Source organism: Scyliorhinus torazame, chromosome 12, assembly GCF_047496885.1.
Source record: "Scyliorhinus torazame isolate Kashiwa2021f chromosome 12, sScyTor2.1, whole genome shotgun sequence".
NCBI classification, from domain to species: domain Eukaryota; kingdom Metazoa; phylum Chordata; class Chondrichthyes; order Carcharhiniformes; family Scyliorhinidae; genus Scyliorhinus; species Scyliorhinus torazame.
The window spans coordinates 218,110,461-218,124,541 of NC_092718.1; the positions used below are offsets into that span (position 1 = coordinate 218,110,461).

Consider the following 14,081-nt stretch of genomic DNA (forward strand, 5'->3'; position numbering starts at 1 on the left):
AACCTTGGAACATAATTCCATGTATAAACTGATCTGAAAGCAGATTAATTCAATACCCTGCAAGATTATCCTCACTTATACATTCATCAATCTCCGATTGACGCACTTTAATTATTCAAACTCAAACTTCCCAATTAATTTGTCAGGTTTTCAGACACTCTGTCATCTGTACAGTTAAAATTGCCCAAAAATGTGTTACTTGCGCACGCTGAGTCCGAACAATCTGTTAAATACAACAAACATTTACATTTGTTCTTAATAAACTTTCAGTATTGGGCTCGGGTCACATTCTCGGAGATTTATCGGTCTGGTGTTGTGAAGATTGGGTTTGGAAAATTCCACACCCAGCTTTTGAAATGTGACCAGGCCAACGAGCTGCCCGGTGTTTAAATAATCTGCTTCAGCCTGTAGGAAATGTATTCTGTCGCAACGTTACCGGTAACTCTAATTTGTAACCAGTGTCTGCTCAACCCCCCGCATTGGTGATTTTTGTTCAAATTGAAATTCTGATAAATTTATCCGTCCTGAAATCCATTGTTGGCCAATTCTGCTCAATTAATTTGCCCAGAATCTCCCCCGCATGAAATGTCATCCATATCCCAGAGCGCAGCTCCTGAGAAACTCAAAACTGATTCAGAAATTAACTGGTAGGGGGGAGAAATTCTGCTGGGTGAGTTAGAGCAACAATTTAAAAATCAACAGGACTCAATAATTCAGGACTCAGGTTGTAGTATAAGTAAATGATGAGGGAAAATGTGGGTGGCCTGATTAGTAAGTTTGCAGATGACACGAAGATTGGTGGAGTTGCTGATAATGCAGACGATTGTCAGAGGATACAACAGGATAGATAGATTGGAGACTTGGGAACAGAAATGGCAGATGGAGTTTAATCCAGACAAATGTGGGGGATGCATTTTGGAGGATCAAATCTAGGTATGAATTATACTGTAAATGGCAGAACCCTTAGAACATTAACATACAGAGGGATCTGGGTGTGCAGGTCCTCTAAATGTGAAAACACAGGTGGGCCAAGGTGATTAAGAAGGCATATGCCAAGCTTGCCTTCATCAGCTGGGGCACTAAGTACAGGAGTTGGGAAATCATGTTGCAGCTGTATAAAACCTTGGTTCGGTCGCATTTGGAGTATTGCGTGCAGTTCTGGTCACCACATTAACAGAAGGATGTGGACACTTTGGAGAGAGTGCAAAGAAGGTTCACCAGGATATTGCCTGGTTGAGTGTGCTGGCTATGAGGAGAGGTTGAATAAATTTCACTGGAAAGGAGGCTGAGGGGAGACCTGATAGAGGTCTACAAAATTATGAGATTCACCTGAGGAAGGAGCAGAGCTCCATAAGCTAGTGATTCGAAACAAACCTGTTGGACTTTAACCTGGTGTTGTAAGACTTCTTACTGTGCTCACTCCAGTCCAACGCCGGCATCTCCGCATCATGGCTACAAAATTATGAGAGGCGTAGACAGGGTGGATAGTCAGAGGCTCTTTGTAAGGATGGAAGTGACAATTACAAGGGACACAGGTTCAAGGTGAGAGGGGAATATTTACGGGAGATGTGCAGGGTACGTTTTTCACGCAGAGTGTGGTGGGTGCCTGGAACGTGCTGCCAGAGGATGTGGTGGAAGCAGGCACATTAGCAACATTTAAGAGGCATCTGGATGGACACATGAATAGGGAGAACATAGAGGGATACTGACTGAGTACGGGTAGAAGTTTTTTTTTTTAGTTAGGGCACCATGATCGGCTCAGGCTTGGAGGGCTGAAGGGCCTGTTCCTGAGCTGTGCTTTTCTTTATTCTTTGTTAAGCTCCCACATAGTTGGGAGCAACCACTTGAACTCCCTGAAGGAGAGGTCAGAGTCCTGGCTCGACAGGGGTTCATTCACCCCAATGAATCGCATTTGGTAGATGCTGTAGAGCAAGGAACCTGCTCACTTTTCGAAAGCTGCGCCCTTAGTTTCAGGTCTGGAAATCGGGTGCTGCGTTTACATTCAAGGAGACACGGCTGCCTCAGGACAGATATACCCAGAAATTGCCCCTATCTGGCCCAACAAAGTCTGCACCAAAGAGATGGAGCTACAGCAGTGCTGCTATCTGAGCACACGGTGGCACAGTGGTTAGCACTGCTGCCCCAAGCGCCAGGGACCCGGGTTCAATTCCAGCATCGGGTGTCTGTGTGGCATTTGCACGTTCTCCCAGTGTCTGCGCGGGCTTCCTCCGGGTGCGCCGGTTTCCTCCTACAGTCCAAAGATGTGCGTGAGGTGGATTGACCATGCTAAATTGCCCCATAGTGTCCTAGGTTAGGTTAAGGGGATAGGGCAGGGGAGTGGTCCTAGGTAGAGTGCTCTTTTTTTGGGGGGGGGGGGGGGTGGTCAGCGTAGACTCGATGGGCTGAATGGCCTCCTTCTGCACTGTAGGGATTCTATGATTCCAGTGCGGTCCAAGCCCAGTACTCCCAGAGTGCATGGTGCTATCACAATGCACAGCAGGATATCAGGGTGAGCCTCTGGCTTCGCTAATGGAAGGCACAGCAACACAAACGCAGCTAATGGCACAGGACATAGAAAAATACAGCACAGAACAGGCCCTTCGGCCCACGATCTTGTGCCGAACTATTGTCCTAGATTAAGAACAAATTAATCTACACCCCATCATTCTACCGTAATCCATGTACCTATCCAATAGTCGCTTGATACGATATGAGATGTTAGCAATGTTCATATTAACAGTACAGAAATCATATGTAGTGGCTTTCAATTTAGCTCTATTGCAGTAACTTTTAAACGTGTGGTCCCCCAGGTCTGCACTCCACTCACCCAATCACTCAGGAAGACTGAAAGTAAAAATTGTAAAGCTCACACAGTCGGACAGAGACTGTGCCCTGCAGTGTCTTGTAAATAAACACAATTTAATAATCTCAATTTTTAAAATGTATTCATTCGTGGGTTGTGGACGTCGCTGGCAAGGGCCTTTATTGACCATCCCCAATTGCCTTCAAGAAGGTGGAGGAATTCCTTCACAGACAGAGATACTTTTCAGATAGTGACTGGGCCCGGATTTACCAGCAAAACGGCCAGACTCCCTCAGTATTGCAATTTTGCAAACGATGTGTTTAAATGTTATGTGGCTTTTGAATTTGGAGGAGTACGCGCTCAGGTAAGCAAAACTGACGTGGTGTTTGCATTAAGCAGTGATCAATAATGAAGAAAGAAAAACAGGACAAAAGGTTCCATGTTAACATTTATAATAGTCACCATGTGGCGTGTTTGATGGATGAAAATCCATCCTAAAATATGATTACATGAACAATCACTAGTGTTGCATACATAATATTAGCACTAACTCTATAGAACTGATAAGAATACATATTAAATATACTACATTTGTCTCTTTTTCTACTTATTTTGTTTTTAAGATTTATTTTTAAACCATAATTTTGATTCATTCAAACAGATACACCAACTGTACTGAAGCAAAATCATTTTTTGGCAGGTGAAGAAATTAGATAAAATTTAAAAATATTTATTGATAAAAAGATGCTTTCGGCTGTCTACACAATAAAAAATAAGTGACCAACAATTCGGGCCTGTGCAAGGCAGCAACCACTGTCCAGTTAACAGTCTCCCGTTGGCTCAGCATTAGTTTGGGATTTCCTCATTTACCTGGGGTCTTACCAGAACAAAAGTACAACCTCAAGACTGAACACGTCATTGTACTTTTCACACACCCTGTCAGCAATTCCATCCCAACTCCAAACAAATCATACATCTGTACTGATTGCTAAAATAGTCACTCTCTACCTTGCCCTCTGCCACACAGAAACAACTCCATCCTGCCCAGAACTAAACTCCGTTATAAATCTAATCAACACTGAGCAGAAAGCTACACTGAGACACTGAATCTTACTGTACAAGAGATAGAGGGAAAACAAGAAATAGGCAAGGTGGAATTACCCGACAGGGGACCGATTAGCAGTGCACCAAAAAAAACACAGCATATATCAATCCAAGCTCAACTAAAATGATTCCCCCCCCCTCCCCAGGTTGCGAATGAGATGTGTATTAAGGCTTTTGTTTCCAGAAGACTTTTTGCAAAACAGGAATATCTGACAGCACCCGTTTGGTTCTGGTCTTTTGTGAGTTGTACCACAGGTGTTGGGAAACAGTGACTCTCTTCAAAACGGCATTCCAGAAATTGCATATTAGACCACGGTCAGGAACGAGACATGGTTGCCTTGACCACCGTGCAACTCCATCTACTCTACTGGGGAGGAAGGTCACCTTTGATGAGTTCAGATCACATGTGTCATACACAGTAACCAATAATTGTGTAATGATTCTCTGCTTTTTCAACAAGTCACTGATTTGTTTAAAATAAATCATTAATTTGTTAGGTTGATGCAGCCTGCAAATAAATGTCAAACAAACTCGCTTATAAATATGCGCTTTCCACCTCCCCCCCCCCCCCTCCCCAAATTGAAGTTAAGACTTTTCATAAATTGAACAGCCGGTATTGAGCTGTTGAGTGGAGTTTGCTCCCGGGTCTGTGGAGAACCTGCACTCCTGCAGTGGTGCGAGTGCCCTCCGTTTATTCTGCATTGGTGCCAATGGATCAATTGCAGGTTATGGACAACCTAGATCCGATGAGGCCCGGTATTACTAATCATCTATTCCACGTGAGGTATCCCTATGTCACCGGGGCCCTCATGGCATCAGATTTAATTCATTTCGCGGGAAGAGTCACTGACCGAGGTATGAAACTATTATTTGCACCGGTGAAATTTGTTCTCTGACCTCCGAAGGACACTTTAAAAGTCAGGAAAAGATCACTTGTGCTCGTGTTCATCAATTTCCCCCCTTAACAGGGGAGAAAGAGTAAAACAGATATTTGATCGCTGGTGTGTAGAGGACAATTTTTAAGTTGATGTTAAACCCCACTGGAGATCATATTGTGGTGTACATGTGTGATTTAGCCACATATACAACACACAAGACACTCAACAGCCAAGACAAAATAGTTACCTTCTTGCAAACTTTATTCTTGTAGGTTATGTACCTTGTACCAAACTCTGCTGTGAATTTCAGTTTAAAATAAGATTGCATATTTTAATATACACGTTCACGTAAGCCTCAAGTTGAGGAGCACACCCCAATACACTCCAGGACAACATCTGAAAATATCCTCTACACATCACCAACCCATGGCAATTACCACAAATCAATTCTCTCCCATCTCGGGACAAAACAGAAATGGCTTACAAAAAAAAATACACGATTAGTAATGTCTCATGGCATCAACTTTACATGATCACATCAAACCAGTGACATCCCTGGCAGCAGAAGCACGCCTGGCTTGCTGGAGTTACTTATGGCTTTTAGAATTTGTCATTTTCTATCTGATTTGTCCGTGTCCACGATGCAGGGTCAGATATCTAGATATGTCCAGGGAGCGAAATTTAAACTTAAAAGAAAACACTTCAGGGCCAGAAAGGAAGCAGCATTTGAAATTTAGTGGAAATTTGAGTTTATGTATTTGGGAACTCTATTTGAATGTGAGAGCTGAGACAGACCAGCTTGTGGCTTCAAATCATTTACAGAGTTGGCGTAGGTGTGACAGGGCAAATTCGAGGAAATCGCGCCCCTCACCGTCAACGCCAGCTGTTGACACCTTCACGGCCGAGAAAATAGAGCCCGATTCCAGCAGGGTATGAGGCTGAGATCAACATTGGCACTGGCGTTATAATCAGCGGACAAAGACACGCAAGGGTAGAGCAGTAAGAAAGCTTGAAACGGGCAAATTTTTCATAAGAACTGGACCATTCCGCTCCAGCCGACCTACAACATGGGCATCCATCAGAACCTGCTTTTTTCTTTAAGTGATTAGCAACAAATGGAAAACTATCATTGAAAGTTTGGCTTTGAAGGGAGAAAATAAAAGAATGCCTGTTATGCATTGAATTCTGACCCAGATTAAATTAAGGCACCGGAGGTTTTAAAGAGGAAAAAAAAATAATAATAACATTTTTTCAAAAAAGGAAAATCGCACAAGTTGTCAGTAGAAAAGGTGTTTCCTTATACAAGTGTTCTGAGGTGGAGATCTGTGGAATAGTATTTTCTATAGAGAAATATCCTGAATTTGTTGTGGCTTTTTCATGATCAGGCCTGGGCGTTGGTTAATTTTTGGATTAAAGGTACCTAGAAAAGAAAGACATGCAATATTGAGAGAACGATAAAAAATGGCAACCTGGAATTTATACTTGGGTTATGATTACATGGTTAGGGTTTCACTAAATATCAAGGGACCACCACAACAGGAGAATACCCTGACAGCCACCCGAACATGCAACAGGGCCTTGGTTTAATTTAAAGAGCACCCCCTTTATTATGTCAGTGAAAGTGTCAGTCCAGGTGAAGCACTCACCACTGTGCTCTCTGACTTAAACCAGGGCAGCACAGTAGCACAGTGGGGGGGGGCAGCACAGTGGTTATCACAGTTGCTTCACAGCTCCAGGGTCCCAGGTTCGATTCCAGGCTTGGGTCACTGTCTGTGTGGAGTCTGTACGTTCTCCCCGTGTCTGTGTGGGTTTCCTCCGGGTGCTCCGGTTTCCTCCCACAGTCCAAAGATGTGCAGGTTAGGTGGATTGGCCATTCTAAATTCCCCTTACTTTCCAAAATGCTTATCATACATAGATCATAGAAAGGTGAGGTTACTGGGTTACCGGGATAAAGTGGATAGGGTAGAGGCATGGGTTTTAAGTAGGGTGCTCTTTCCAAGGGCCGGTGCAGACTCGATGGGCTGAATGGCCTCCTTCTGCACTGTAAATTCTATGATTCTATGAAACGAGCACTTGGTTAAACTACACCTCAATTTAAAAATTCCCTTCCTGGTTTTCAAATACCTTCATGAGCTCATCCCTCCCCATCTCTGTAACCTCCTCCAATTTTAGAACCCTGAGACGCCTGCACTCCTCCATTTCTGAGCATGCCAGGTTTTAATCGCTCCACCATTGGCAGCCGTGCCTCAAGTTGCCTGGGGGCTCCCTCCCCAAACCTCCTCTTCCCCCACACCACATCTCCCCTTTCCCTGCTCCCCCTTTTCCCCACCGCCTCTTTTAAAAAAAAAAAGTGTTTTTAAAAACCTACCACTGTATCCATTGACCCCCGATATACTCTTATTTTTAAAAAAAATTTAGAGTACCCAATTCTCTTTTTTCCAATTAAGGGGCAATTTAGCGTGGTCAATCCACCTACCCAGCACATATTTGGGTTGTGGGGGCGAAGCCCACGCAAACACTGGGAGAATGTGCAAACTCCACACGGACAGTGACTCAGGGCCGGGATCGAACCTGGGACCTCGGCGCCGTGAGGCTACAGGGATAACCCACTGTGCCACCTTGCTGCCCCCCCCCCCCCGATATATTCTTACGTGGCGCATTGCCGATTTGTAATTGCTAACACCCCTGTGACATTTTACTATGATAATGGCATTGCATAAATATAAAACTGTTATTGAGAGAGGCTCGAAATCGATTGAAGCCAAGAGGTGAAAGTGATGTTGCTGAACGAGCTGGGATACCCATAGTTCCCAACTGGAGCTGTTTAGCACAGGGCTAAATCGCTGGCTTTGAAAGCAGACCAAGGCAGGCCAGCAGCACGGTTCAATTCCCGTACCAGCCTCCCCGAACAGGCGCCGGAATGTGGCGACTAGGGGCTTTTCACAGTAACTTCATTTGAAACCTACTTGTGACAATAAGCGATTTTCATTTCATTTCAGTTCCAATTTCCATGGGCCTTATTTGGATAAAACCATAAGTTTGCATCAAATTGTTATTTGATTGAGAAGTTCGCCAAACATACAAAGTGCTTACTAGTTAATTGAACAAAAATGTTTCGATATAATATGAAAATACTCAGATACTAGAACGAGATGTGGTACTGACCTTTGTTAGATCGACTCCCGTGAGAGCATGGACAGAGGCAGGGACCTCTGCCAATAAGCGTGTGATCTCCGATGTAACACGGTTACTGTCTCCTCCAAGAATCACAATTTCATCAGTCTTAGCAAGAGGAGCAGTCACCTCGGCAGCGATCTGGAGACAATTTACCATAATTACAAAAGAAAGACATTGAGACAACACAAATGCCCACCCGCCCCCTCCACTCACTGATCATGAGATGAATCCAAGTATTTCTGAGCAATTTGCTGTTCTCCTCAACATCCAATGCTCTTTCGGTTACCCCCTCATTGCAGACGTTCCAATTGTAGCTGAGAGTTAAACCCACCGAGCACGAGGGTGGATGAAATTCCGAAGGCGCCCAGTACCCCACCACGTGCTGCCAAAGTGCAAAGCTTTGCACTGAGTGCAGGCTTGTGAAGTTTGCCATCTAACCTCCAGAACTCTGAACCCAGTCAATGAGACCAGCATTTAATTAGAACGAGGGGAAAATAGGGTTACGGACAATAAAAGGCCTAAGGAGATTGCAGAACCGACCGTTAGAAGGTGCAGTCACAAGCCAGACATGCAATTTATAAACTCAGAATTTACAATTTGCAGGTGCCAGCTCTTCTACAATGAGTTCACTTCCCATTTTATTTATAATCTTCCTTCTCCAAATGAATATCCAGCTCTCTTTTGATTTTAAGCAGCAGTCTGTTATTGCTCAGACGCTGAGCAATAACAATCACTTCCAGTTTCCCCCTCTTGTTCTAGCGCTACCTCCAGTTCACCAACCGCACAGCAGGACTACAGGTGGCAAATGGTGAAATTAAACGCGCTTCATCACCATTGGACATCATCTAAATCAGGCATTGTCAAACTCGGGGGCGCGACCCGCGGGTGGGTCGCGGAGCCGTCTGTTGCGGCGCTCCCGATTTCGCAAATCTGCACGCAACAGCCAGCTGTTAATAACGCCTTAAAAATGGCCACGATCATGTAAACAAAATACAGCCGCACTGCGCATGCGTGTCCGATCATCGGTGCGCACGCGCAGTGTGGCCGTTTTTTTTGTTTTTAAACGGTCGCAGCTTTTTGTTTTACAAGTTCGGGGTTTTTTTTTCATTTATTTTATTCATTTAATTTTTTTTTTCATTTTTTTTTTTTACTAGTTCGGTGGGGGATTTATTTGATAAAATTTTACAGGAAAAAAATGCAGAACTTTGGACAGATGGAGACTCCATACTTTCCAACACCGGAAGGCTTCACCTTCATCCAACAGGTTCCATTGGAGGAGTGTGTACGAGGGCCAAAGGGACCCAAAACCATTTCCTCCATTTTTGTCAGCAGCAAACAAGGTAAGAGAAAATGGCGGGTCGCTCAGGTCGGCCGGCGTGGGTCGCGAAGATCGGCTGTTTGGTAAAAATGGGTCCCTGGAAAAAAGTTTGAAGAACACTGATCTAAATCACCACGTTACCTTTGGAAGAGCATTCAGCACCAGTGCAACCTTGGCTGCGTTTCCATACTGTTGGTAAGCTGCCGCCTTCAATCTCATTTTCTCAGCATCAGCTTTGCCAATCGCTGAAATGGAGGAAGCTTCTGCCTCTCCAATCTTGCGAATCTTTTCAGCCTGAGCCTGGGCGATCAGCACTTGTTTCACTCTTGCGAAAAAAACAAACAAGAAGGGTAAACATGAGGAGAAATTTCTTCAGCCAGAGAGTGGTGGGTCTGTGGAATTCATTGCCACAGAGGGCGGTGGAGGCCGGGACATTGAGTGTCTTTAAGACAGAAGTTGATAAATTATTGATTTCTCGAGGAATTAAGGGCTATGGAGAGAGAGCGGGTAAATGGAGTTGAAATCAGCCATGATTGAATGGAGGAGTGGACTCGATGGGCCGAATGGCCTTACTTCCGCTCCTATGTCTTATGGTCTTATGGTAAGAGAATTGTGGAGGCAGGGGCGACCAAACTGAAACACAAAAGACTTGCATTTATATAGCACCTTTCACCATCTCAAGACAGCACAAACCGCTTTATAACCGGTCAAGTACTTTGCAAAATGTAATGACGGGGGTAACACAGAAAACAAGGCAGCCAACTTGCATAAAGCAAAATCTCACAAACAACATGATAAAAGGTTAGATCAGCTGCTTCAGCATTGCTGATTAATAGGGGGATAAATATTGTCCACGTTTTATTCTTTGAAATATTGTTCACCAATACATGACCTATATGAACAGGTGCTGCCTTCACATCTAAATGTATGATTAGGAACAGGAGGAGGCCATTCATCCCTTTTCGCCCATTCAATAAGATCGTGGCTGATCTAATTGTAACCTCAATGCAACATTCCATCCTACCCCAAAGAATCTTCCACCCTTTGCTCATCAAGAATCTATCCAGTTCTGCCTTAAAAATATTCCAAGACTGCCCCCACTGCCTTTCAATAAGAAGTCTTACAACACCAGGTTAAAGTCCAACAGGTTTGTTTCGATGTCACTAGCTTTCGGAGCGCTGCTCCTTCTTCAGGTGAATGAAGAGGTATGTTCCAGAAACATGTATATAGACAGATTCACAGATGCACGGAACAGCCATGGGGACCAAATTCACACCCCAATACGCCAACATCTTCATGCACAAGTTTGAACAAGACCTACTCATCGCACAGGACCTTCAACCGACGTTATAAATCAGATACATCGGTGACACTTTTTTCCTTTGGACCCACGGCGAAGAATCACTGAAACGACTACACGATGACATCAATAAGTTCCATCCAACCATCAGACTCACCATGGACTACTCTCCAAAATCAGTTGCATTCTTGGACACACTCGTCTCCATCAAGGACGGTCACCTCAACACTTCGCTTTACCGCAAACCCACGGATAACCTCACGATGCTCCACTTCTCCAGCTACCACCCTAAACACATTAAAGAAGCCATCCCCTATGGACAAGCTCTCCGTATACACAGGATCTTCTCAGACGAGGAGGAGCGTAACAGATATCTACAGACGTTGAAAGATGCCCTCGTACGAACAGGATATGGCGCTCGACTCATCGATCGACAGTTCCAACGCGCCACAGCAAAAAACCGCACTGACCTCCTCAGAAGACAAACATGGGACACAACCAACAGAATACTCTTCGTCGTCCAGTACTTTCTCGGAGCGGAGAAACTGCAACATCTTCTTCACAGCCTTCAACACGTCATCGATGAAGATGAACATCTTGCCAAGGTCATCCCCACATCCCCATTACTTGCCTTCAAACAACCGCGCAACCTCAAACAAACCATTGTTTGCAGCAAACTACCCAGCCTTCAGAACAGTGACCACGACACCACACAGCCCTGCCATGGCAATCTCTGCAAGACGTGCCAGATCATCGACATGGATACCACCATGGTGAGAACACCACCCACCAGGTACGCGGTACATACTCGTGCGACTCGGCCAACGTTGTCTACCTCATACGCTGCAGGAAAGGATGTCCTGAAGCGTGGTACATTGGCGAGACCATGCAGACGCTGCGACAACGAATGAACGGACACCGCGCGATAATCACCAGGCAGGAATGTTCCCTTCCAGTTCCGCACACATGAGTGCGGCCTCAACCGGGACCTGTGATTCATGTTGCATTACATTCATCCCCCACCATCTGGCCTGCGAAATCCTACCAACTGTCCTGGCTTGACACAATTCACACCTCTTTAACCTGGGGTTACCCCCATCTCTGGCTCTGTAAAGATTTAATCACCTGCTAATGCTCGTATTCCAAGCATTGTCTGACATCTTTGAATCTGTCCATATATATGTTTCTGGAACATACCTCTTCATTCACCTGAGGAAGGAGCAGCGCTCCGAAAGCTAGTGACATCGAAACAAACCTGTTGGACTTTAACCTGGTGTTGTAAGACTTCTTACTGATCTCACCCCAGTCCAACGCCAGCATCTCCACATCATGACTGCCTTTCAAGAAGGGGAGCTCCAAAGTTGCAGTACCCTCAGGAAACAATTTACATCTCTGTCCTAAATGGGCGACCCCATATTTTTAAGACAAGCAGCCCATTCCAGATACAAGTCCAATTAACCTTCTCTGAACTGTTTCCAATGCATAAGGAGACCAATACTGAACACATTACTACAGATGTGTTTTCATCAATGTCCTGTATGGCTGAAACGTATAACATTGCCCACTCATACCCTCCAAATGTTCAAGCGCGACAAGGTTCTGCTCGCTTGGTCTCCACACATTTCCACATGGTCCTTCCTTCTGGAAGCAAAGCATAGTCCACGGGAAGCAACAATATGGGAGACCGTTGCAAAGTCATTCAACACTGGTCCATCATGATGAGTTGCAGAGGGAGAGAGCGTTCTGACGAAAGGCCACAACCCGTTTCTGTCTCTACAGCTGCTGCCAGAATCTGCTGGATTATTCCAGCACTTTCTGTTTTTACTTCAGATTTCCAGCTTCTGCAGCATTTTGCTTCTGGATAGAGTGACGGTGATATCTGTGACATCACAAGGTTTAAAATGTAGCTTTAAATTTACATCTAGACCTTTTTTAAAAATGAATCTATTTTCCTTATTTAATGAATCTATCGAGTAGGGTGTGACATTTGAGCCGTACCTCCACACAGGGCCTTTGGAGCAGTGCTCCACTGTTTACAGCACATACAGTGCAGAAGGAGGCCATTCGGCCCATCGAGTCTAAGCCGACCCATTTAAGCCCTCACTTCCACCCTATCCCTGTAACCCAATAACCCCTCCTAACCTTTTTTGGTCACTAAGGGCAATTTATCATGGCCAATCCACCTAACCTGCATGTCTTTGGAGTGTGGGAGGAAACCGGAGCACCCGGAGGAAACCCACGCAGACACGGGGAGAACGTGCAAACTCCTCACAGAGACCCAGCGGGGAATCAAACCTGGGACCCTAGCGCTGTGAAGCCACAGTGCTATCCACTTGTGCTACCGTGCTGCCCTAATAATAATAATCGCTTGTCACAAGTAGGCTTCAATGAAGTTACTGTGAAAAGCTCCTAGTCGCCACATTCCGGCGCCTGTTCGGGGAGGCCGGTACGGGAATTGAACCTGCGCTGCTGCCTTTTTCTGCATTACTAGCCAGCTATTTAGCCCACTGTGCTAAACCAGCCCCTTAATTATATTTACTGTTTTTTTTTTTTTAATTTAGTGTACCCAATTACTTTTTTCCCAATTAAGGGGCAATTTAGCGTGGCCAATCCACCTAACCTGCACATCTTTGGGTTGTGGGGGCGAAACCCACGCAGACACGGGGAGAATGTGCAAACTCCATACGGACAGTGACCCAGGGCCGGGATCGAACCCGGGTCCTCGGCGCCGTGAGGCAGCAATGCTAACCACTGTGCCACGTGCCGCCCTATTATATTTACTGTTCATTTCATAATCCCAGGGGCAGCACGGTGGCGCAGTGGTTAGCACTGCTGTATCATGGCACCGTTTGCAAAATGTGCCAATCTTACCGACATAAATAGTGACTACTCTTGAAAAATAATCATTGCACACGTGCCATTTTCAGATGTATCGGAGAGGCAGAATCGGGCACTCAACATAAATATCGAAAAGCTCTTTTGAAGGAAAATATTCCATTGCAATTAGAAACAATGTTAAAAACTGCACGGTGAGGTGGTCTCAACGCAAGTTGTTGCTTTGAACGGTGCTGGGGTACAGGGAGCACTTAGCATCATTGTGAACTTTCCTCCATGTTCATCGACACATGCAGATTCAACGAAGATATAGATCATAGATCATAGAATTTACAGTGCAGAAGGAGGCCATTCGGCCCATCGAGTCTGCACCGGCTCTTGGGAAGAGCACCCCACCCAAGGTCAACACCGCCACCCTATCCCCATAACCCAGTAACCCCACCCAACACTAAGGGCAATTTTGGACACTAAGGGCAATTTATCATGGCCAATCCACCTAACCTGCACATCTTTGGACTGTGGGAGGAAACCGGAGCACCCGGAGCAAACCCACGCACACACAGGGAGGATGTGCAGACTCCGCACAGACAGTGACCCAAGCTGGAATCGAACCTGGGACCTGGAGCTGTGAAGCAATTGTGCTATCCACAAGGCTACCGTGCTGCC

At 45.3% G+C, this 14,081-nt stretch overlaps 1 protein-coding gene across 3 annotated transcripts in view; it reads right to left on the bottom strand.

Annotated features, from left to right (window-relative positions):
* Positions 1-3,238: 3,238 nt before the first annotated feature.
* Positions 3,239-14,081, bottom strand: part of LOC140386987 (flotillin-2) — a 135,285-nt gene continuing 124,442 nt past the window's right edge. For all 3 annotated transcript variants that reach the window (XM_072469944.1, XM_072469945.1, XM_072469946.1), the window contains 3 exons: positions 9,422-9,605; positions 7,951-8,100; positions 3,239-6,205 (listed from right to left, as the gene is read on the bottom strand). In XM_072469944.1, the coding sequence (XP_072326045.1) occupies positions 6,167-6,205; positions 7,951-8,100; positions 9,422-9,605 (373 nt within the window). In that variant the 3' untranslated portion in view covers positions 3,239-6,166. The remainder of the gene's footprint in view (positions 6,206-7,950; positions 8,101-9,421; positions 9,606-14,081) is intronic.